This window comes from Leucopleurus acutus, assembly GCF_964270905.1.
Source record: "Leucopleurus acutus genome assembly, chromosome: 2".
NCBI lineage: Eukaryota > Metazoa > Chordata > Mammalia > Artiodactyla > Delphinidae > Leucopleurus > Leucopleurus acutus.
Genome location: NC_139143.1, coordinates 57,990,602 through 58,016,827, shown reverse-complemented (window position 1 = coordinate 58,016,827; position 26,226 = coordinate 57,990,602). Strand labels below are relative to the sequence as shown.

The 26,226-nt window shown below is 37.8% G+C and overlaps 2 protein-coding genes across 8 annotated transcripts in view; one reads left to right on the top strand and one right to left on the bottom strand.

Annotated features, from left to right (window-relative positions):
* Nucleotides 1-13,702, bottom strand: part of LOC309973225 (torsin-1A-interacting protein 2-like) — a 43,656-nt gene extending 29,954 nt beyond the window's left edge. The window contains exons 1-2 of one of the 3 annotated variants that reach the window (XM_082857277.1): nt 8,970-9,061; nt 1,756-1,835 (exon numbers count right to left, since the gene is read on the bottom strand). The gene's annotated coding sequence lies outside the window, so the exon portion shown is untranslated. Of the gene's footprint in view, nt 1-1,755; nt 1,836-8,969; nt 9,062-13,611 lie in introns of those variants that run through there. The other 2 variants (XM_082857278.1, XM_082857276.1) reach the window with 2 other exon arrangements.
* Nucleotides 13,026-26,226, top strand: part of TOR1AIP1 (torsin 1A interacting protein 1) — a 51,790-nt gene continuing 38,589 nt past the window's right edge. For 3 of the 5 annotated variants that reach the window (XM_082857231.1, XM_082857229.1, XM_082857228.1), the window contains exons 1-4: nt 13,026-13,771; nt 15,479-15,553; nt 21,332-21,391; nt 22,297-22,341. In XM_082857231.1, coding sequence (XP_082713357.1) covers nt 13,294-13,771; nt 15,479-15,553; nt 21,332-21,391; nt 22,297-22,341 — 658 coding nt within the window. In that variant the 5' untranslated portion in view covers nt 13,026-13,293. The remainder of the gene's footprint in view (nt 13,772-15,478; nt 15,554-21,331; nt 21,392-22,296; nt 22,342-26,226) is intronic. The other 2 variants (XM_082857232.1, XM_082857230.1) reach the window with 1 other exon arrangement.

Genomic DNA, 26,226 nt, shown 5'->3' with positions numbered 1-26,226 from the left:
AGCAAAACAACAACCAAAATGCCCAAAACAGTAGAATGGATTAAAAAAATTGAGATAGTCCCACACAGACATAGATGAAACTCAAGAATATTGAGCTGAAATATAAAGAGCAAGTAGCAGAAGAATACACACATACTCACTCTCTTATATAGTTTTATTTACATAAAGTTTCAATATATTGCTTAGGAATAAATGCAATAAAGCTAAAAAGAAAAGGATAAGTACAAGGATAACTATTACCTTTGATGGGATAGGGAAGGGAATGGGATTGAGAAAGGCATACAGAGTATTTCAAAGATAACTGTAAACATTTTTTCTTTGAATGGCTGGAGGTACAAGAATGCATCATAAATCATAATAGTTTACATAATCTCTATTCAATATTTTATTTTTTTCTACTTCTGTCTTCATTTTTACTTTTTTTAACTTTTAATTTTTATTGGAGTACAGGTGATTTACGATGTTGTGTTAGTTTCAGGTGTACAGCAAAGTGGATCAGTTATACATCTACATATATCCACTCTTTTTTAGATTCATTTCCTAAATAGATCATTACAGAGTACTGAATAGAGTTAGTTCCCTGTGCTATACAGTAGGTTCTTATTAGTTATCTATTTTATATATAGTAGTGTGTATACGTTAATCCCAATCTCTATTCAATATTTTATAATTAAAAAAAGAAAAGAGTGGAAAATAGCAGTGGGCTAGAAAAAGAGATTAATAGGCAAAACCAACTTTCACCCTGTGGACAAGAAGACCAGGAGCAGTTACTCTGCTCAGAGGCAAAGTGGGTGACTGAGGAAAACAGGAGTCCTACAGAAAGACATGGATCTTTGTTTTTCTCATAATATTGGAAGCAACTATCTCTTCATGGAAATAAAGTAACAGAAAATATATTGTAAATCAACTATACTTCAATTTAGAAAAATCTCTATGGAAAGAAAAAAGAAATAAGGTAAAAGAGGCCTACCTAATGTTAATTAATGGAATTAATTTTTCCATTAGGCTACCTAATGGAAAAGAACTTCACTTGGCCAGATATTCAACAGAAAAACTCCATCTCTGAAATAATACTTTTTTTTTTTTTTTTTTTGGCCACGCATGGAGCATATGGGGATCTTAGTTCCCAACCAAGGATTGAACCTGCGCTCCCTACAGTGGAATTGCAGTCTTAACCACTGGACCACCAGGGAAGTCCCCAAGATAATAATACTTAATAATAATAGCTAATACTTATTAAGTGTCACTATCTGTTCTAATACATGTAATACATTTTACATCTATTAACTCATGTAATTCTTACAATAATCCACTCTATAGTTAAAGAAACAGAGAGGCTGAGCAACTTGCCCAGAGCCACATAGGTCTTTGTAGAGAAATCAGTATTTGAATTCAAGAAGATTGGTTCCAGAGCCTGTACTCTTAACCACTATAAGACACTGCCTTTCTGAAGCAGTGACTGTTGAGTTTTAGAAAACCCTTTCATAAGCTATTTGCAAAGCTACAGGATACTCTTCAATTGTGTGTATTATATTAAAGTGGGGGTGGGAGAAACTCTCTCCCATAATTTTCCACTTTCACACAAAAAAAGCCAGGATACATTTCAGGGAGTCCTAAATCCCCTGAAATTACATATAAAATTTTTTATGTACACATGTGCATTTTTTTCTGGAAAGAGAGTACAGCTGATCCTTGAACAACGTGGGGGTTAGGGGTACCAACCTTCAAGTAATCAAAAATCTGCATGTAACTTACAGTCAGCCCTTCGTATATGCAGTTCCTCTGTAGCCATCGTTCTGCATCCTCGGATTCAATCAACCACAGACCGTGTAGTACTGAAATATTTATTGTTGAAAAAAATCTGCATGTAAGTGGACCCACACAATTCAAACTGTGTTGTTCAAAGGTCAACTGTACACACTTTTAGATTCCAAAAGGAATGGTTCAGAACCATTGGGCATGAATGGTTCCTAATCATTTTACCATCAAAGGCAATTTTTATTCCTGGCACCCCCCTCCCCAGATCTCAATATGGAAGGATCCCTGAACAACTACCATTCTTGTAATAACTTCGTTTTCTCATTTTATTAATTAGACATGTAGGTCTGCCAATCAGAACTTCTAATAAAAACAAGAAAAAAACTAGTGTTAATAGCCCTGATTTAGAAATTTTCAATATTTTAAATTACAGATAATATTCAAAATGCCTATAACATAAAGTCAGAGAGATTTCGGCTACTCTGGATTTGTTTCCTTCCTCAACTCCATTAGCTTAAGTCAAAAGTGGTTGATCTGGAGAAAAAAAAAAAAAAAAAAGTGGTTGATCTGAGGTAAATGTATGATTACCACCAGGCTGGTAGAAATGCAAAAAATACCTTGGGAACCACCATTACTCAACTGATTATTGTTTAAGTTATTGAGGAAACTGCCACGTACTAGGCCCAATGCCAAATACTATACATACAGAGAGAAAAATCTTACAGAACTTCCAGATGTCGAGGGAATCCAGATTGGAACCAATGCTTTAGGTAAAGGCTAAGAGCTTTTCGATAGATATAAAAAGACTGCCTGTAGAGATCACAGGAAATTCAGGAAGGCCCACAGAAGTTGGAATGTCCTTATCTTCAAGCGAACCTTGCAGCCAACAACAGTGGGCAAAAAACAAATTTAAAGGGCTTCCCTACCACATAAATGCTATACAGTCATCTTTCAGTATCAGTGGGGGATTCATTCCAGGACCACCCACAGATACCAAAATGCAAGGACCAGAGGTACACTCAAGTCCCTTACATAAAATGGCGTAGTATCTGCATATAACCCATGCACATCCTGCTGTATACTTTAAATCATCTCAAGATTACTTATAATACCTAATGTAATGTAAATGCTATGTAAATAGCTGCCAGAGCACAGCAAGTTCAAGTTTTGCTTTTTGGAACTTTCTGAATTTTTTTTCACAAATATTTTCTATCAGATTTTTTTTTTTTTTTTGGCTGCGTTGCGTGGCTTGTGGGATCTTAGTTCCCCGACCAGAAATTGACCCTGGGCCTTGGCAGTGAAAGTGGCAAGTCCTAAGCACTGCACCAACAGGGAACTTCCCAGATCAGACTTTTTGTGTATGAGAACTAAAGTAAATTTAAGTTTCATCCTGTAGATTTATTAGAGGAAAATTTAGAAAATAAGCACTTTAACATCAAAATAGAAAATGCAGTTCTATTCAAACCAGTGAAATTTACACTATTAATGATGGCAGCTTAATACATATTAAATAATTATCATCTCTAAATATTGAGTCTGTATCATTCTTCGCTATTTCCTGAATTGATGTTAGTAAGCTAGCTCAAATCTGCCTCTGATAAACAAAAATTCTCTTGTTCTTTTTATTTATTTATTTAGAATATTTATTTATTTGGTTGCAATGGGTCTTAGTTGTGACAGCTGGGCTCCTTAGTTGTGGCATGCATGTGGTATCTGGTTCCCTGACCAGGGATCGAACCTGGGCCCCCTGCATTGGGAGCTTGGAGTCCTATCCACTGCATCAGCAGGGAAGTCCCTCTTGTTCTTTTTAGTGATAGGATAATATAAGTTTCAGATTGAGTCAGGACTGGGATGACTTCTCCAGGCAAATATATCACTTAAACTTCAGCCTCAGCCAAGTCCTCATATGATATATAAAATCAAAAGAACAGACACATAGAAAAAATATAAATGCTCTAAATTTTCTTGCATTTCCATTTTAAATATTTTCTCCCATGGAATAATTTATTCTAACACTACTCAATAATCAAAACTATTTTTTGTATGAGATAGCTTCTCTGATAAGTTTCACACATGAAGTGAAATCTCAAGAGCTTCATATTTCATTAACTAGTTCTGAATTTAGATGTTGGGAGATTAAGGAGTATGAAAAAAAAGAATCACTCTTCTTTTTAAATTCACATAATCTAAAATAATTCTTTGCTTAAAATATATTATGAAAATACATGCTCCTGAAAAAAGGTTTCAGCCTGTTTTGTGAGGAACTACTTTTAATTTGGCAGTCTTGAGATCACAGAGAGAAGGCACAATCATCAACACTGTTGAGCACACACACTGTTCCCTCTTACGAAAATAGATAAGCCAAACAAAAAATATGATCTTGAGTCACCCAGGAGTTGAGAAACAGGGAACTCCCTGGCAGTCCAGTGGTTAGGACTCCGAGCTCTCACTGTCGAGGACCTGGGTTCAATCCCTGTTTGGGGAACTAAGATCCCACAAGCCTTGCGGCGAAGCCAAAAATAAAAATAACAAAAAAAAAAAAGGAACTGACAAACATAACAGGTGTGTGTGTGCATTGCTGGCATTCCATAAAGGGGAACAACTGGTTTAAAATTTTACTGGTGCACTTCAATCTACTTTGCCCTAATGGACAAAAGTCCATGGTTCAAATTCTATCTACAGTTTCAATTTAAAACACCAGCAGCCAAACCTTTAAAGTTAATATGCAGTTTTCAACAGTGAGACCTAGTGCTAAGGTTAGGTATTTATATACTTGTACCAGCTATTTGTGTCTGTCTTGAAAAACTAAGTATCTAAGTCTTGCCCACGCCTCTGCACCATATCCATTGTCATAATATGCCAGGATTATTATTTTCAAGACTTCCCACTCATTTCCCAGTGTTTTCACTAAATAGTACTTATTCCGTATTTTTGAAGGGGAGGTTGAGAAAGTACTAAAAACTAGAAACAAAAAGCACTCCACTTACTTTCTTAGGGAACTGTTTCTTATATAGGGACTGGATGTCTGGAGCAGTTCAGATATAAATTTTTTCTGAGGATAGAGAAAAAATTTCCTTTCCTTCTTACCCTTCTTACTCCCTCGATTTGCATTTCACATTTAGGCTGACCCACGCAGAGGCAAAAAGCAACACACAAAGATCAAAGAGTTTGCTACGATTTCCAACAGTGGGTGGCATAACTGATTTCCAGTTTTAGCTCAACTCCTCTAATCATCTTTAGTATCTACAGGAAGCCAGCACGTTGTTATTAAATGTTTTATTTTGAACGAATTTTAAACTTGTAGAAAAGTTGCAAAAATAGTGCAGAGAGTTCCTTATACCCTTTACCCAGTTTCTCCTAAAGTCAACATCTCATAAAATACAGTTACAAAACCAAGAAATTAACATTGGTACAAGTCAATTAACTAAACTACAGACTGCTCGAATTGTACCAGTTTCTCCACTAATGTCCCTTTTCTGTTCCATAGTCCAATCTGGGATCCACTACTGCATTTAGTTGTCAATTCTCCTGAGTCTCCAATCCGTGAAAGTTTCTGTCTCTAATTATCTCTTGTGACTTTTCCTGGTCTTTATGACCTTTACACTTTTGAAAAGTACTAGCCAGTTATTTTGTAGAATGTCCCTCAATTTGTGAGTAGAAAGATAAAGAGTTTATGCATTTTTGGCAAGAATACCACCACAGAAATGATGTTGAGTCCTTCTAAGTGCATCATATCACTGGGGTCATGATGTCTGTATGTCTTATTACTGGTGATGTTAACCTCAATCAGTTGGTAAACACAGTATCTCCACTGTCAAGTTACTATTTTTCCTTTGTAGCTAATAATTATATTGGGGAGATATTTTGAGACTATGCAAATACCCTGATTTTCCTCAAAATTTCACCTACCAGTATTATAGGTAGATTTTATCTGCAATAATTACTACGCGGCTGTTTGTCTAATAGTGATTTTGTTTCCTTTTTACCATGTTTACTCATTGGAATTCTTCTCTAAGAAAGAGCTGTCCCTTCTTGAATTCTATTTATTTATCAACTATGTCAGTATGGACTCATGGCCACTTACTTTACTTTATTCTATGGGTTAAAACCCAGTACTACCATTACTCATTTTATTACTCAGGTTGTTCCAACTTTGGCCATCAAGCTCCTTCAAGTTCCTCCTGTGTCCTTTCAACAAGCTCCCAAACCTTTTTGAGCATTTACTTAATTTCAAGCACCACAAGATGTTCCAGGCTCACCTTGTATTTTCCCTGACTCAGACCTGGAATCAAGTACGTCTCCAAAAAAAAAAAAAAAAAAAAAAAAAATCCTAGTTCCTTTTATCAGAGGATAGTGTTTAAAAACAAGAGCTGGGTGCTCATTGCTACTGGGGTTTCACCATCGGGTCAACAATTTGGACAACCCCCACTATTATTTGTTTCCTTACTAAACTCATTAGCTGGAAATCATTAGCATCACCTGGGAACCTATTAGAAATGCAAACTCTTGGGACCCACCCCAGACCTACCAGACTAGAATCTTTGAGGGTCTGGTGCAGGAATTTGTTTTAACAGGCTCACCAGATGATTCTGATGCTCGCTATAAAATTTAAGAAACATGAAACACTGCTTTAATGAAGAAGAGTTAGCTTTCCATCACTATAAACCCTATGTTTACTATATCTATCCCTAATAAAAAAAAAGGGAAAATTTACCTTTTTTTCCTTTTGGAAAATTTACTCTTAATAACTTGTGCATAAATTATATTTTTACTGCCACAACTAATAAAACTATAGGTGAATGCCTCATCTGTTAAGGCACTGAACACTTCCCTACTCTTGTTTTCCTACAAAATTTTTTTTACATGTGGTGGTCATGGTAGTTATAAAGTACAAATATTGTTACTCTTATACAAAGAAGTTTAAGTCAGCCTGCAGGACCATCTCCTGCCTACATATATGACTCAACATCCATATAGTGAATCTATAAATATGAAATCCTCACAGCACAGTCCTCTAAAGTCAGACTGCCTAGGCCTGAATGACTGCTCCAGCACCTGACTTGGTGAACTCTGCTCTATTTCCCTGGTTTTCTTAACCACAAAATGGAATAACTACCCAGATGAAAGAAGCATTATGAGGGTTAAAGTGATAATGTGCAGCACTTACCGCTATGGGGGCACAAAAGAAGTCTCAGGATGTGTTTATTATTATTTGAACTGTTAAGTAAAAGTGCAACTAGACGTTTTATTTTTCGGAATGGGGAAAGCAAGTGGACACTGTGCTAAAGGAAAGTTCTGCTGTTTCACTAGTAGATCAAAATAAAGGCAGAACCAGAGAGCTCTATTTATATAATTAAAACAAAACCCTCAGAAGTTTACAAATTAATGTTTTAAATTTGCCTTTTGGCAAAAATGTTATTATATTTACATTATGTACACCCATGATCAAGAGCTAAAGAAGAGTATATAAAAATAAAAACAATTTGATTTGTTCAGGTAGTGGAATTATTGGTGAATTTTCTTCTTTTCTATTTTGATTATCAAAACCATGTGCCACTTCCTTTAATATTAGTAAAGAAGAAAGTAGTCCAATTAGTAATAACTGTTTCCACTTATTGAGTCCTTAAACCCATTTAATATTCCAAATAACCCTATGACTCTCCACTTTAAAGATGAGGTAATGGGCTCAGAGAGATAAAGCAACCTGCCCAAGCCACAAATTGACAGAACAGGAATTCAAACTCAGCTCTGACTCCGAAGTCTACGCTCATAACCAATGTTGGAGACATCTTTCTTTATTCACAAATGCTTGATTTGCTGTGCAAAACTTACGATAAAGTATAATCACTATATTGACTTATCTCTTGTGGGACACAGTAGTCATTATAAAATATAGACTATTAACGAAATTTTAACACAATTAAAATTCTAAATGAAAAATGAAAAACAGCATAAAGCAGACAAGGCTTCTCTCAGCAAACTTTCCTTCAGGAAATTCAAGTGGCACTTCAGAGAAATGTGGATTTCCATAGTATACAGTTTAAAATTACCGCCTACGCAAAAATAAATTACATACAAGATGCTATACATTATTTAAATACCCAATAATCCTCATAATTAGCTAAATTCTTGTTACTTTATTTGTTACTTATAGAAGCTCTCAGGCTAGTATTATCTCTACACTAGGAAGAAAAACAAGTGAAGTAGAGCTTAACTGAGTCACTTATGGTTACGATAAACCAGAGTAAAACTGGTAATCAAGTTCTGGGCTCTGCATTCAGCATAAGCATTACTCAGGAGAGACTCCCAAAGTTTTCACAGCAAATGTCAGTTTTCAAACTGTTCTAATCCACACAAAGGCTTCCAGGAACATTTTTAGTTCCTCTACCAGTAAGTTCCTTTTTAAATTAGATTATTTCCCACTGACCATTTATATAGTAATCCTGTGCTTGAAAAACAAAACTGATAAATACAGATAACAGCCACAGCCCTAATTCTTAACAAACAGAGACAAGGAAAGGATCTCTAATATAGATCCAAAATAAAATGTTTTAAAACCTAAAGACAGGTAAAATTGAAACAGTGTGTTGAATCAGATTAACTGATTTCTGTAACTGTGTATAAAGTCTAACAATTAAGCACTACTGATTAAGTAGAGAGTAAACTTTTTTGAAGGAAGGAAAAAGGGGTAAACTTTCTCGGGTATGAAATACAATTGGGAATACATATATAATATGTAATTAATTGGTAATTGCAGGGTCTTACTAAAACTTCGCTCTTTTTAGCACCATTAAGGCTAAAAGGCAGGGGTGGCAAGTGAGGGATGGCGGGGCGGCGGCGGGGGAACACGGACACTATCTTATAAAGATTAAAAAGACGAATGACGGGATCCTGTTAAGCATGAAGGTAAAGGGAGTAATCAACACCTGCACTGGTAGATTTCCCGTTTACATTTGAACCTTATAGGAATTCTGCTTCTCGTCTCAAAGTCCAAACCAAACATTTATTCCCACCTTATTCTGTTTAATGTTTATATGATTCTGTTTCTCTTTTTCCACTCCAAAACAAAAATATACCTCCAACCTGCTCCGTTTAAGGTTTTTGCGGTAAGGAGGTGGGGGTGGGGAAGGACCGTTTCTGAAAGATATTTAAAAAGAAGGTATCAGATCAAATATTAAAACATGGAAAAGTTGTATACAAATTTTACTTACAAATTCTAGCGGGATTTTAAATCGTCGACTGTCAATGTCAGGAGAGCCCTTAGAGTGTTCTTTCTGCTCCACAACGCTGAGCTGCACCCCTCGGACGCGGCGGAACAGAACGTCTTCCCGTCCCTGCCCACGTGACCGCGACCTCCGCTGGGAGGGTAGGCGCCCGCGGAATGCTGGGACTGGTAGGCGCCGGCCCCTCCTCCCCGCAGGCGGCCAGCGGCCGAGCTGGAGGCTGGAGGTGCGGTGAGTGCAGCGGCAGAACCGCAAGCCTCCCCGCGTTCTCAGGCTGCTACCAGACCCGGAGGCAGGCATCCCTGCAAGACCCTGGAGGACCCTAAACCCTCATAAAGACCTAAAGTTCATAGGCTCGAGGAACTAATGGAACCAATACAGTGAGAGGTACTAGCCAATGATACTGGCAAGCACCAGACTTGACTTAGAAGCCGGCCTCTACCATTACGAGGTGCATGTCCTCAAAGGAGTTGCTTAATCTAAGCCCGAGTTTGCTCTTGTCAAATGCAGACAACGCTACATACATAGTACCTCATAAGGTGGTTGTGAGTAAATGAGCTAATGTACATAACAGTGTCTACTAAACGACATTAGTAAATGATGAATAAAAAATAGCTATTATCTTAATCTATTAATTTTATAAAAATGAAAATTGAGAGATGGCAAGCAATTTACGCAAGAACACATAATTGGTTAAGGGCAAAGTCAAGTAAGTCTAAAAGTCCTGTTCCTGACCTGCACCAATTCAATACAACATAGAAGAAATCTACTCACATAAATCTCACTTCCCCTTTCCTGATTTTTCCCCATAACACTCCTGACCAACACACTATTGTACTTATTTTGATTTTTATCTGACTCCCATAGAATATAAAAGCCTAGAAGGCAGGGAGGGTTGCCTTCTGGTCTCTTCTTTTACTGCTGTATCCCCAGCACCTAGAACAGGGTTTGCCTAGTACATAGCACTAGCTCAATAATTTACTGGATTACTGATTCTTCATGTAACTGACTTTTTGGTGTCTTCACCTCTCAACCATCCTTTTTTTGGCAGAAGACACGGGATTTGGGAACATTCTTAGATGCTGTTTAATTGACTGCAATTTCTAATTCAACAAAGAATAAGTGGAAAACTTATATTCTAATCACTTCATTTCTAGACATTTTCATTTGTATTAACCGTCTTTAAAGTATTTTTTCTATCACTTGTGAGGATGGGGAATAAATGCAGCTAGCTACTGTCTTTACTTTCTCTTATTTAATATTTCAATCTTTTCCTTATTAAAAATAACAATGTTTCCTCCTTCTACTAAGATATAATCCCAAAGTTATTTCTCTGATCAAAAGTGTGGATATTATGCACAATTAATTGATAAATGCTTTCTCAGTAAACAACAGGATTTCTACTTACCCTAAACAAAAAACTCATGTACAAAAATTATCTTATTGGGGTTTCCCTGGTGGCGCAGTGGTTGAGAGTCCGCCTGCCGATGCAGGGGACACGGGTTTGTGCCCCGGTCCACGAGGATCCCACATGCCACGGAGCGGCTGGGCCCGTGAGCCATGGCCGCTGAGCCTGCGCGTCCGGAGCCTGTGCTCCGCAACGGGAAAGGCCCCAACGGTGAGAGGCTCGCGTACCGCAAAAAAAAAAAAAAAAAAAAAGCTTTATTTAGAAATCCATTGTCAAGAACATTAGATTTCTAGACTTAGGCCTAATAGCTAGGTCCTTAAATTGCCAGTCATTTAACCTGAATTATAATTTTTTGTATATCTGTCTTCCCTAGTATATGGCAAATTCCCTCAGGGTAAAGAACACTCATTAATTTAATTCATATATTTATTAAGCATCTATTCTGTGTTTAATAAATATATGAATTAAATTGATGAGTACATTCTTTGTTGTAATCATTTCTTCTCTTGTTCTCTTTTGATTCACTGAATTCCTCTACATATCTCAAACTCCCAAAGTAATTGTTTAACATCTGGAGCTCATGCTTCCTCTCTTGGTATTGGCAGCCCAGCAATTCCCTTATAATATTAGCTATGAGTCTGTCTCTGTCTCACCTCTTTTGGGCCACCCTTGTAGTTTGGAAAACATCTACAGCAGAATATCTGGTTTGACAAGGGTTTACCTTTACCTCTCAGTTAGTGATGAAAGTTGGTATTTGTAAAGTTGCTAAGGCGTGGGAGGCACGTATGGCAGGGCTAGGATTATGTATCCTTATTACCTAGATAAAGAGGGAAAATCCTAAGCAAATATGTGTTAATGCTAAATTAAAGTTGCCGTTCCTCTGATTTTACTTCAAGCGTCTCATGATCTGTTTCTTTGAAAACCATTCCTAAACTCTTACAAGCATTTTTAATTACAAAATAACACATGTACTGAATATTCAATAATATATAGAACCTCCTGTCCTCTCTTTCTTAATATGTCCCCCCAAACTAAGTTTTACGATCTGTAACCAAGTTTCCATATAGTCACCTGTCCTGGTAACTGTTTTAAAGAGGCTCTTAATATATGCATTACTGTTCATAATATGAACTTTGTATATTAATACTATAAAGTTTTATATTCTTTAATAATTTCATCTATTACAGAACTTTTACTATTATATGTTAATAATGAGTAATATAGTAGGTACCTCATAAAGCATTAGTTAAATAAAAGCCAGGTATTAACCAAGTATCAACACTTCTCAGCATTTTGTCAGAAAAGACTAAGTCCCACGAATCTTGCAAATATACTATCTAACTCAGGCTGAAGAGGGAGAACATGCTTTTAATTTTCCCTTAAGACAAAAGATTTTTTTAAAAGGTAGCATCTTCCATGTTGCTATTCCTTCAGTTTCTTTGTCTATATTGTATACAGTAAAAACAAAAGCTCAACTAAATGAATCTCCTAACAGGCAAAAACCTAGGTGATTCTCTAAAGCATGTAATTCCTCTTGTCTGTGGCCAAATTTTTGGACAATTAGTGAAAACATTGAACACCTTAAGATTTCATTAAATTGAAATCTGTGCCCAGTTTGGACAAATGAGTTGCTCAAAAACATTCTAAAGTGATTTTAAATACATGAAAGAATAAACAAATACCTTCAAATTTTTCAGGCTCGTTCATTATAATTGCTATCCAAATTGCAACTTTTTAAATCTAGTCACTAAAATCAATTATAGAAAGCCGTCCAAGAAGTGTGTGTATATTTGAAGGCAAGATTAATCTTTTTTCAATAATTGTTCAGACTTTATACTAAATTAACATTCCTTCAGTGTGTCTAAATTTGGTTAGATATTTGCAGATTATCCACATCTGCAAATACGATACACAGAGGTGGAACATAGGCTTTTATCATGCTTTCTTATTCAGTAAACTAAACGCAGGAAAACCCTATATCAAATGCTGTATATCAAGTCATGCCCAGAATCAAAGTAAAAATAATGGATCACAAGTTAAAATTACAGTGCCGTCATTAATTAAAGTATTTGTTCATTTCTCACTGTCCATAACACAGCACTAGCAAGCTTTCTGAACAGTGCTGCTGGACTAGAGCTTTTATACGAAACCAGGAATAAGACTGCTTGCTATGCGCACATTTTGCAAATGTTAATCCACCCCAGTATGCCTGTAGATCCGATTTCGTACACTCAACGAGGGACTTAAAACTTAAAAAGTGGTTAAATGCCTTCCCAAGGACCTTGAAACTAAAATTTTCTCCAAGATGACACCTGCAAAAGTATCTTTCTTATCAACCCCTGCTAAGAAACACTCGGAAAGGTACGGCGGAGGCAGCAGTCGATCAGAGACTGCGGGAAAACTGCGCAACAGCCTGGGGGTGAGGACCGAAACTTCCCCTCCACTCCGCCTTTCCCAGGTTCTCGGTACTGGGGGACGGGCCGGACGTCTCCTGCGTGCCGGCAACAGTTGCCAGGAGCAGCGGGCTGAGTACCGGCACTCTGCCCAACCAGTGGTCTCTTCTCCGTCGTCCCCTCCTTCCCTCCCTGAAGGCCAAGGACAGCGACGTCCTCCTCCCTCTTCTCCTCCTCTTTGGTGCCTTCAGCCAGGAGGCGGGAGTGACCCGCGGCAGCTGACCCAGCACAGGCACTGCCTCTCTCACAGCCCTCAGAACACACGATGGGCCCAGAGGCGGGTTTGCAGCACAGCAGCGACGACGCAGGCGGCAGCCCCAGCGACTCTCAACTGCCTCCCTGACCGTCGACACCACTGCCGAACACCCGAAAAACCATCGCCACCAACGGCGGGAGACTCTACAGGCCCTCCAAAACACCTTCTCGATCGACTCAAGCTACGTCAACAACTATGGCAGGCGAGGGGTGGCGGGCGGAGCCGGAGAGGGAAGGACGGGGGCTGTACGTCACGCCCAGGGCTCCGCTACGCGAGGCGAGGCCCCGGCTCGCCCCTCAAAATGGCGGCGGCAGTGACGCGCCTGCGTATAGATCTCCTACGCCGTCGCGCCACGGCCGGCGGGAAGTGAGGTTCTCAGAAGAGCCGCCCGAAGTGTACGGCGACTTCGAGCCCCGGGCGGCCAAAGAAAAGGCCCCGGTGGGAAGACAAATTCCGCTAGAAGAGTTCCGGCCCGATTCGGCGAAAGAGGAAGTGAGAGAACGCTCCTATTACCTTCGGTCTCGGCAGCGGAGGCAGCCGCGACTCCAGGAAGCCGAGATGAAGACGCGAAGGGCTACTCGCCTCCAGCAGCAGCAGCACTCACAGCCGCCTCTGCTGCAGCCGTCTCCGGTTACGACCAGGAGAGGATTACGGGACTCCCATTCATCCGAAGGTGAGGCCGACAGAGGTAACAGTCTCAGCCCCAAGCCAGGAAGGGAGTGCCGCGAGCGTGCGCGCGCAGAGGGCGTGTGCGCCTCGGCCGGGCGTGTGCCTTTCTGGACCTCACCCCCCTCGGGGCTCCTCCGCCCGGATGGGCGTGCGACCTGACGCCCGGTCCGCCCCGACCGCTGGCGGGAAAGCGGCAGGGGCGGGGGCACTGGAAGGGAAGGCAGTCGTGCGGAGCTACTTGAGCAGAGCCGTGGAGCCGCGTGCATCCTTGGGCATCAATTTAGGGGTGTCAGGATTGCCTCTTTTCTGCAGGCTTGCACGTTGGGACGGCGAGTTAGGCGGCAGGCGGGACACTGAATCACTCCGGGCTGTGTTTCATATCGGTTCTCTTTGTCCTGCGGATGTTTCTACCAAAGCCACTTCCATTTCCTCTTTTAACTCTCAGAGGCCAGAAGTCCCTAGCTGAGAATTTTGGTTCTCATCTAACCTTCCAGTCTTTTTCCATCACTACCCAGGTGGGGAGAGAGGGAGGGGAATTTTGTGAGTGGCCGTTTTGAGGACAAGTGTAGTTGATGAATTGATTTGAGGGCCCACCCAAATACTTACACCGAAATAGGGTAAGGCAGTTATCCTGAACTTGAAGCTTCCCAGTGCCTGATAAACTTGAGCTGATCGCTCTTTCTAGAGTGTGGTGGTCTCTGGCAAAAATTCGCATGTTGGGGACCGTCAATGGTTAAGTAGTAGCCAGACAAAGCAAGACTTTTAATTAGTTGTCGTCTGAATGGGCCGCAAGGATACTGACAAGGTGATTGTATAGTTTTAGGAAAGTCACAGATGAATCAGCTCCCTTAATCCATCCTCTCCCACCCTGCCCCCTCTCCCCTATCTAACACTGAGTCACAGATGAAGTTTCATGTTGGCTCCCCGTAGGGCACCTATGAGGTAAAATCGGGGGATTTGAATCATAATGGAATTACATAGTTAGTGATAGACCTTTGATGGATATGATGAAGAGGAGGTGGATTTTCAGTTTAGAGCAGAGTAATAGGCTGCACATTTACGAGCTAACACGTGAAGTGCTGCCACATTGGAAGATGTGTTGATTTTGGAAACTATGTTAAAGATAATGTAAATTAGTATTGGGAGTAGCAATTCAAGACAGTTTAACCCATATATATGTTAGTTTTATCTCTCTTTTAAGATTGTCAACTTCTGAAGACAAAGACCCTACATATATATTTATGTATTTGAAGGACCACGTTATACTTCCGTGCTTATGTTTATTCTGTATCTCCAATATCTGGAAGACTGCTTTAGAAGGCAAAAAATATATATGTTAAATTGTATTGACTCTCCCACACAGGCTGGTGCAGTTGTATAAGCTAATTTTTTTTAACACATAAAGGATATACTTCTATTTTAGTAAATCTATAAGGATCTACACGTTTTTCATTCTTCTGCTTTAGCCCATCTTTTAAATTTTCTAAAGTAATGTAATTTTGTTGTAAAGCATCATTGGTGAATAGTTTATTTTTATATTGTCTTAAAGAGTAGTTCTGGCTAGTTAAATTCCTAAGTTTTGGTAAACCTAATAACACATTTCTGAAGGGACGAATTACTTGCATTTCTGTTTATATATTGCTGTTAATATACATAATCTCTACTCAGTTCACATATTCTGAATTTTAAAATTGTCATATCTTTTCTTTAGAGGATGAACCACCTTCACAAACTGTTTTAAGCCCAACTGTCTCAAAGAATACTATCAGGAGGACACAGACTCCAGGTAAGAAGAGTGAGTTTATTGTTTTCCTTACGTGGCTGCTTTTTTTATGTATAGATGATAGCCTGGTCTATCAAGGGTCGCAGATCATACCTCATTCAGGGTTTCAGTGAATCTTCTGTATAGGTTGTTTATTGAATTAAGCAATAGTAGGATGTGTCAAGAAAAGACAGGGCACATACCTGAGTACCTACTAAATACCATATACTTGGTGTATGTTAATTCATTCACATAACTATGCAGGATAGATGTACCCATTTTTTGGTGAGAAAACTGGAGCTCAGAGTAGCTAACTTTTCTCTAAGATTACTTGCTTGTAACTGAGCCAAATTCAGACCCAGGTTTGTCTTCTCCAAAGCCCTTTCATTTGCCCCAAGTACCTCACTGTCACTGTCCCGTGTAATAATTACTACTCAGTAAAGCTTGTTAAGTGTTGAATGAATGAATATGTCACACTACTTTCCATTTGAAACGGATTAAGGGCTTCCCTGGTGGCGCAGTGGTTAAGAATCCTCCTGCCAACGCAGGGACACAGGTTCGAGCCCTGGTCCGGGAAGATCCCACATGCCGTGGAACAACTAAGCCCGTGCGCCACAACTACTGAGCCTGCGCTCTAGAGCCCGCGAGCCACAGCTACTGAAGCCCGCGCACCTAGAGCCGGTGCTTCACAACAAGAGAAGCCACCGCAGTGAGAAGCCCGCGCACCGCAACAGCGAGTAGCCCAGCTCGGCGCAACTAGAGAAAGCCCGCATGCAGCAATGAAGACCCAATGCAGCCAAAAATAAATAAATAAAATAAAATGGATTAAATGGTCTGCATTGTAAAATCATGACACAATATGGTCGATCTCAGTTTGATAATATATTTCATCAAATCTAAGATCTCATCAGTTGTAAGATATACTGTCATTGTTTTATGTACCACCTAAGAGGAAGAAATGCTGCCAATTAAACTGTAATATGCCTTAGATTTTATGATACATCCCACTTTCAGAGATGTTAAAGTGTAAAAATATTTGCATCTTAGTATCAATGTAACATGACAATAGGGTACATTTGATAGTCTACTTAACGTTTTAAAACCTGTTTAAACTATTTTGAAAAGCAAGGGAAAGGATTAAGTTGTCATTAACGCGTAACATCCTTTGGTTTTTAGTTCCATTTATTTTCAGTTTGCTTTCTTTGATATTAGGAAAGTCCACAGCAATAAATGATTGTAGCTATTGAAACTGATCATCTCTGGCTTTTTATTTTTAAACGCAAATCCTGACTTCTTTCCTTACCCATTGCTTCTAATAAGATTATTCCTTATAATTTAAACTGTTCTGTTCTCAGTTTAGAATGAATAAATATCTGGTTCAAGTTCAGTTCCAAATAACACACCCTTTATGCTTAATTCCTTGAATAGCCTATGGTACTGTATTAAGATTATAAAGTACCTTAGGAAAATGCTTTGAGTGATAGGTGCTATAAACAGATTTTCCAGGCCATTGTTTTTTTTAAGATTTATTTATTTATTTTTGGCTGCGTTGGATCTTAATTGCTGTGCGTGGGCTTTCTCTAGTTGTGGTGAGCAGGGGCTACCCTTCGTTGCAGTGCATGGGCTTCTTATTGTGGTGGCTTCTCTTGTTGCGGAGCACGGGCTCTAGGCACACAGACTTCAGTAGTTGTGGCACTCAGGCTCAGTAGTTGTGGCTTGCGGGCTCTGGAGCACAGGCTCAGTAGTTGTGGCACATGGGCTTAGTTGCTCTGTGGCATGTGAGATCTTCCAGGACCAGGGCTCGAACCCGTGTCCCCTGCATTGGCAGGCAGATTCTTTTTTTTTTTTTTTTTTGCGGTACACAGGCCTCTCACTGTTGTGGCCTCTCCCGTTGCAGAGCACAGGCTTCGGACACGCAGGCTCAGCGGCCATGGCTCACGGGCCCAGCCGCTCCGCAGCACATGGGATCCTCCCAGACCGGGGCACAAACCCGTGTCCCCTGCATCGGCAGGCAGACTCTCAACCACTCTGCCACCAGGGAAGTCCTTCTAGGCCATGTGGAAAAACCATATTCTTGAAATTTTATTTACTGGAGATTTAATTCATGTCCCTTATACCGGGAGGAACAAAAATCTCTCATTTTTAAAATCTACAGTAAATTTATAAAAATTATGGAGTTAAGTAAATTGATGTAACGAAAACTGTTGAGCACCAGCCTATAGACCATTATAAAACGATTATAAAATACAATGTCTCGTACAGTCTTTTGGAGTTCACATTAGGCCTGTATTTAAGGACTGCTGTTGAGGTACATGGCTGCATAATGTTGTGGAAAGAGCACTGGACCTTGGTTGAATTAGCTACTCACCTTGAACCTCAGGCCTTTATCTGTATGACTTACCCAGCCTAACTCACAAGGCCACTGCAAAAATGATATAGTACTTGCCAAGTCAGTTTGTACCCAGTAAAACATACAGATATAAGGTGGGGTTTTTTTCCTCACAGCACTTTACAGGAGATGTGAAGTTCATAAAATTTTGCTTAAGCATTTCTTTTTTCTCAAGAAGCTTATGCTATAGTTGGTAACGGAAAAGACAAAACATTTCCCAGTATAGATGATAGATCGATGGAACTCATGCATAGATTACCTGGAATATATCGATATCATACTGTGCTACAATATAACTAGAAATAAGGATATGTGCATCTTTGGGAGACTTGAGATACTCGGGGTTCTCTTACTCTAAAAGGTGCTTTTAAAAATTATACTGCATTAGCACTTGGCATGCTCCTGTATCATTCCTCTTAATAAAAGGAGAAAGAGTTTAGGGAAGTCATTAAATGAATGGTTATAAAGTCTTTCTAGCAGAGGAATTATTTAAACAGGAGTCAACTTTGATGGAAAACTGCTTTAAGTGCAAGTTTAAGGTAGGCCCTTCCTTGTTTGAGGGAATGTAAATTGGTGCAGTCACTATGGAAAACAGTTTGGAGGTTCCTTAAAAAAACTAAAAATAGAGTTGCCGTATGATCCTGCAATCCCACTCCTGGGCATATATCCAGAGAAAACTCTAATTCGAAAAGATACATGCACCCGTATGTTTATAGCAGCACTGTTTACAGTAGCTAAGACATGGAAGCAACCTAAATGTCCATCAACAGCTGAATGGATAAAGAAGTGGTATGTGTATATGTATATGTGTACACACACAACACACAATGGAATACTACTCAGCCATTAAAAAGAATGAAATAATGCCATTTGCAGCAACATGGAAGGACCTAGAGATTATCATACTAAGTGAAGTCAGACAGAGAAAGACAAATATTATATCACTTATATGTGGAATCTAAAATATGATACAAATGAACTTATTTACAAAAAAGAAACAGATTCACAGACTTAGAAAACAAATTTATGGTTGCCAAAGGGGTAAGCGGGGTGGAGGAAGGATAAATTAGGAGTTTGGGATTGGCAGATACAAACTATTGTATATAAAATAGATAAACAACAAAGTCCTACTGTATAGCACAGGGAACTATATTCAGTATCCTATAAGAAACCGTAATGGAAAAGTATATGAAAAAGAATATATATATATAACTGAATCACTTTGCTATACACCAGAAACTTAATACAACATTGTAAATTGACTATACATCAATTAAAAAAGAAAAAAGATAGTCCCTTCCTTCTTGTAGAATCATAGACTTTCAGTTTAACTTTGGTATTCAGAGTTGTGCCATAATTGTATATAGGGCCAGTGGTGTGGTCTGAGAGAACTTTATCCAAAAATGTCCTTGAAACTAATGACCTAAAGCAAGGGGCCACTTTCTAAAACAACCTAGTAAAGACAACTACATCATTTGTCATCCTGTTTTTGAAGTTGTGAAAAAATGTTGATTGTATTAGTTTAGAATAGGGATATGGTTTAAACTCTGCTTAATGTTTGAAGTTTCAGAATTGCATTATTTTCACATTGAGATAGCCATTAGGTTGTTCAGTCAGTTCAGTCCACAATATCTATATAACTTCTTCTATGGCCAGGTTCATTCCTTTCATGAAACTAATTTCATAATCTAAAAATACAGTAGGAAAATTTCATTTACTTTTCCTAAAGTTAAATATTTTTAACAGTTATGGTTTCTGGCTAAATAATTATAGTTAAATATTTTTAATACCTTCTATTTTGTCATCAACATTTGATTCTTTGGCTCCTGTAGTTACAGCATTCATCCATTCTCCAGATATTATTGAGCACCTACTTTATACCAGTCCCCTTTCTAGAGCCTGGGGGTGCAGTGGTGAGCAAAAGCAGCAGACAAAGGAAGGAGATTGCTACTAAAGAAGGGTACTTGTTATTTTATTCTCTAATACCTCTCTGGGCTACTCTGTCTCCTTCAAGTATCTTACATAGGGCTATATATATGGTAGAGCATACAAGAAAAGCTCAAATGAAAAGATGGGGACTGAAATAGTAATTGATGTCTATAGAGTAAGTTAAGTTTTAGGTTTTAATTAAACCTGAAAAGGATGGGAATACAGAGGAGAAAAAGAGGAAGGTAGTTGTAATAATAAGAGTAACAGACATGTACAAGATTTCTTTTTAAAGCTGCTTATGTAAGTTCTAAATACCTGATATGTGAAATTCTAACAACTGATAATAATCTTAGAACTGGAAGATTTAGGGAAGTCATCTACTCAGAGTTTCTATCAGTGTAGGTGTCCCTCTGTTAACATGTATCTGTGCATTGTTGATCATCTGCAGTGATGTGGAAATCACTCCCTCACTCTCCATTCTGTTTTGGAGACAACACTTAATTTGGTTGTTTTTCGTTTTACTATTGAACTAAAAGCTACTTTGCTGTAACTTTCTCTTGATCTTAGTTCTGTGTTTTTGAGCTACACAAAGTCAATTTAATTGTTTCTCTACATCTCTGTCTTGAAGATGTACAAAATCATGCTCAGTAAGTATTTTTAGAACAAATGAATGGGTGTCCCTTCAAGATTTCTCTTCTTGATACTGTAAAGGGAAATTGGATTAAGTCAGTTTTGTGAAAACAAACATAGGCAGCCAGTGTAATGGCAGGGGTCAGGGATAGCTGGTTCGGAATGTGGTTTTTGCACTTCTCATACAGAGCCAAACATACTGCTTTTTTATAGAAACAAATGAAACAAAGCATAATATCACCCAAATTTAGATGTAGATTGCATTTTATTTTATGTTGTGTGAGGCTGTTTGAGGAAACACACCTTGGATTTCTAGGCTAACATTAATATTTTATTTAATGGGATTGGCTTCCTCATTAACCCTATGCCATTGAACCATAGACAGTCTGAAACCTGGCTAACATTAACATTGTTTTAAAAATTGGAGTTTGCGTTTCCTGAACACACACAAGGTTAAATAATTGGAGGGAGTGTATTAAGTCTCAGGAAGTTAACCCTCAAATTAAAATATGACATAAATAATCCACAATTAGGGTATGCCACAAATGGGGTAGATAATTGAGTTGGTGCTATGGTACAGATTTTGGTTCTTAATTGAGAAATTTAGAAGCGTGTTATTTGATATTCCTTTCTTGTTATACAAATATGGTCTGGTGAGAAAAACTGCAAAATTTTCCATCAAGTCCATAAATTTTTTATAGCAGGAAACTTTTCTCTAGTTCACTATTGTATTCCCATACTTAGCAAAATGGAAAGCTCAGAAAAAACTTGGCTGACTAAATAGATGATTGTATAATAAATCTAATATGTTTGACATTTTATATTTTTTTTAATGTTTTCTCTTCCTGTATTAGTGGTGAGTAAAGATCCTGTAATTGGCCTGTGTAGACCCCCTCTAAGAAGCTCAAGATTTGGTAAGAGACTGTTTTGTCTGTTGGTTCAACTTTCTTATATTTTTAAATAGAGTACTACATGTATTCATATGGTTCAAAATTCAAAAGTTTCTATAAATATACAATGAAAAGTCTCCCTGCCCCTTCTGACCTTTGCCCACCCAGTTTCCTCATCAGAGGCAACTAATGTTGTCAGTTTCTTAAGTATTTTTCCAGAGGTATTTTATGGAGATATAGGGAAATTCATGTATAAATGATATTTTCCTCTCTTTTTTTAACCCAAATTTTAGCCCAATAAATACTCCTTTCTGTACTGTCTTATTGTTTATTTATTTTTACTTAAAATATATTGCGACATCTTTCTATACAAGTGTATAAAGGACTTCCTCATTCTTTTTAAGAGGTTGTTTCTTATATGTTGCTATGATTCTTTTTGTTAGCAAAATGGTTTTAAATTAGGGTCAGGGACTTTTTATTCTTCCCAGTATAATGCTAATAAAAAATTCAAGACTGAGGCTTTGTGGCTCAGGGCTATAAATTTTCCCTGCCTTAATTACGTTTCTTTTTGACTAAAACCTTAAAAGAGTATTGCCCTTAAATTGATTTCATGACTGTGAAAGAAAACTAGTCATGTCATTCCAAGAGGTCTACTTCTACTTAATTGTTAGAGTTTACAGACCCATAAGGGTGCTTTATCATGGGAACTAAGAAGGAAGCATATTTATCTTCACATGAGGTTTCTACTCCTCAATCATTCCCTTTAAAAAAGAATTCGGTTGATTTTTTTTTTTTTGATAGATGGCTGTCCTTTTAAGTGTTATAAATAATAAAAATCTGTTAAGGTTTTGATGATGAACCTGTGGTAAAGAACCATATGATGCATTTCCTTTTCAGCTCTAATCATTTTCTTGCTATCTCTCTTGCAGATTCGTCATATAAAACAAATGGAAATACTAAAATGAGTGAATTAGGTTTGTTTATCTCTAATTCTTGTAGGTTCTCTTTGAGGTGTCTAATTATCAGTAGAATACAGGAGTACATTCATTTGGTCACTGGCTTGAGAATATTACTTTGTTCATTATCTCAGCTTGAGGGGCAGTGTCCTTATGACCATAAACTTTCTTAATCACCTGGGTTTTTATTCTCTCTAAAATTATGTCTTTTGTTATATTATTGTTTAAATTCATGTAAGAAAATATAAGAACATATATTTTAGTTTTTACTAGCAGTCAAGTTCACACTATTGGGAGAAAAGGATATCAATTTACCAATTAAGGTTTTTCCTTGATTTAGAAAGTGAATTTGAGCTTTTTCAAGGTAAGTTCAGTGTTCTTTGCCATGTTTGTTGAAGTGGTTTATATTCTTTTCAGTGTTTGCCTTGGTGTAAGACATGAGCTACCAAGATCTGCGGCTTTAAGTGAATTTACATTGATTGTGGTTGGACTTAGGTTACAATTCTTTTCTAAATTTGGAGATGAGTCAAAAGGAGGGAAGCTTCATTTTTCTTTATAAATAGTTGCAGCTTGTTTTAAATTTCTTTCACTTAAGCTCAGGCTAATTTTTTTTAGAGACTTCAGCATTTATAGTGTCTGGGTACTGAAAATGATCCTTGTAGTATGCAACTTATCATGTGTACTTTCACCCACCAGTTTCTCAAATGCTCTATTTAAAAACTTAGAAAAAAAATTTTTTAAGTCACAGAATCTTAATTAGAAGAGAACTTGGAGCTGAAATAATCTAGCACTTTTATGTTCTTTGTATGCTAGATTTAGAAATCATTTCTATAAGTACTTTATAATAAAAACTAACTTTAAAAAAGTGCTTTCCAGCTTAAAGGGAATTTCTGTGAGATCAGTATAGGGAATGACACCCTCTTTTTTTTTTTTTTTTTAATAGTAATGCTAATACATCTTGGAGTATATAAAATGGCTATTCATGGAGCTTGAGCACTAGTGATACTTCCAAACTATTCTTTATTCTCTTTTTCTTGCAGCCCCACTCTGTTCTCCAAAACATGATTGGCACTGAATAGTCTTAAAAGGTACCTTTCTTGAAGGTATCTATAGCAGGGGTCCACAAACTACAGCCTCTGAGTAAAATCTGACCTGCAATCTTGTTTTTGTACAGCCTGTGAGCTAAGAAAAGATTTTTACGTTTTATACTCACACACACGTGTGTGTGTGTGTGTATGTATGACAGAGACCGTATGTGGCTAGAGAAACCTAAAATATTTACTATTTGGCCCTTGATGGAGAAAGTTTGCCAACCTCTGATTTTATCAGTGGCAGAAATAAACACAGCATATCACCCAAATTAGCATTTGTTTGTTCTAAGTAAATTCAGAGAGTTCCATACTTGTCTGGACATAGATTTATTGCAACATTCCACACTAGGTTTTCCTGACAACACAAAAGACAGGAGACACAGCGACTCTCCTGTATTCTATCTAGTCTTCTCTTTGAGAAGGCATGATAGTGTCACTTCTGAATCTTCATGTCTTTGTCCCACACAACACAAGTGAAGTTTATATTTCCTTGAGTACCCTTCACTACTCACACGAACACATTCCATAAGTCTCTAGGAATAGGAACGTCTATAGTAGAAATATACCTGGGACTTTGTGTTTTTCTTAAAAACGATGACCAGGAAAAAGAAAGTGAACAGAAAGTGATACAGTTAGTGGATGCTCCACCCACCAGAGAAAGTGGTTGTAAGTGGTCTACGTTTACAGCAGACATAAAGACCTGGGACTTCTGAAAGTACCTTTTCCTAATTGGTTGAAGTTGTTAGAAAAGTGACACCTCCTTAATAGCACATTTAATTATTGCCATTTGTCTAAAAGCCACAGCTTTTATAATTTAATAACTTTTTTTGATTAAGGGTATTATTGCTCCAAATGGGATTTTAATTTCTTAAAGTTTCTGCATGAGTGTAGGGAAGAGTCATACCTTTTTTAAAAAAAATTTTTTTAAATGCTCTAACCTTCCACATGTAGCAGCTAAGAAGTTTAAAATAAACGAAACTGAATGACAAAAGAGGGAAATGAAATTAAAAGCTATGTAGTCATAGATACTGCTGATTCACCATGAGATTGTATTTGAGATTGTATTTGAATATTTATCTGTACATTCTCTGCAGCTTGGGTTAAAAAAATGAAAATTGTTTTAAGTATTAAAATAGTGGTATATATATATATATATGGTAGCCTAGAGAAGCTCCCTACTCTGGAAGAAGTCAGGAAGGTTTTATGGAGATGGCATTTGAATTGAATTTTGAAGGATGAATAGCAGGCAAAATGGGGAAGGAGAATTACAAATATCGCCAATACTTGTAATTGTTTTGTAATAGAATGTCACTCTTTTACCTTTAGAGTTCAGGCAATATGAGAAACTCCTTTACATTAGAGGCAACACTCACATTAACTGTGGCTCTTTGAGATATTTTATGTTAAATATTTTTCAGAATGACATTCTAAATTGGTAGACTTGGGTTTCTAGAGTTTCATTTTCTAGAGTGAGAAACATGTTTAAAAATGTATATACAGTCAAGACGAAAGCCTATTACAGTGATGATTACTTGTCAAATGTACAAGAGTTATTATTATTTAAGCTGTCTAATTCATAAAATATTACTGGATTGTAAGGCACAAAATAATACCGTTTTTTGTTCTTAGTGATGTTATCAAGATAGCCTAGCTTGACAAGTTATTGTTTATGTCTTGTATAGCGCTGATAAATATTTACTGTTAGGAACATGGAATTTTAAAGAAAGGATTTTTAGACACAGATTAAAAGTCTTTAAAGTGTTCAAAAATAACTTAAATACTTCAAATATGATAATAACATATTAGAAGTATTAAAAGTAAATGGGGAACTCTTTTATAAGCTGGTTAAAAAATAATTCTTAAATCCTCCCCCATGCTAATTAGAACACTAACATAAACAGAAAAAAAGGAGATTGAATTTTAGGCAACCTGGTATATGGACTGATTATTAGTTAATTGGCTCTAGACAAATTGACCTGGAACTTCAAAAGTATTATGGAAATAAATTGTATCACGTTGAAAAAGGGAAGGATTACTGTATAATTTATTTTTTCTGATAGTTGGGTGAATGAATATAAATCTTCAACATACTTTTCTTTCCATTAAAGCAGACTCAAAAATCAGTTCAGCCTTAAAGAAAGTTTGCTACACCAAATAAATTTTAAACTATATAAAACATAATGCCCTAATATAATTGTAACTTTAGCCCAGCTGCTGTATTACATGACTTACACTTAGGTGTTGTTGGAACCTCTCATTTTAGGAGGAATTCACATCTCAGCCTTTTCCCATCATTCATTCATTTATTCAAAAAATTATTGAGGAAGGGACTTCCCTGGTGGTGGTGCAGTTGTTAAAACTCTGCTTGCCAGTGCAGGGGACATGGGTTCAAGCCCTGGTCCGGGAAGATCCCGCATGCTGCCGAGCAACTAAGCCCATGTGCTGTAACTACTGAGCCCGTTTGCTACAACTACTGAAGCTCGCGCACCTACAGCCCACGCTCCGCAAGAGAAGCCACCATGATGAGAAGCCTGCGCACTGCAATGAAGAGTAGCCCCCACTCGCTGCAACTAGAGAAAGCCTGCACGCAGCAACGAAAACCCCATGCAGCCATAAATAAATAAATAAATAAATAAAATTATTGAGGAAGACTTTTTGGTTCCACGTGTAAGGAGCTTGGAAGTCACCACTTCAGCCTAATAACAAGTCAAAAACTGACAACTGAAAAATCAACAACTCTTAGATCCATAACAGAGGAGATGACACAGGTAAAACCACTGACCCCAAGATTGGAGAAACAGACAAACATAGG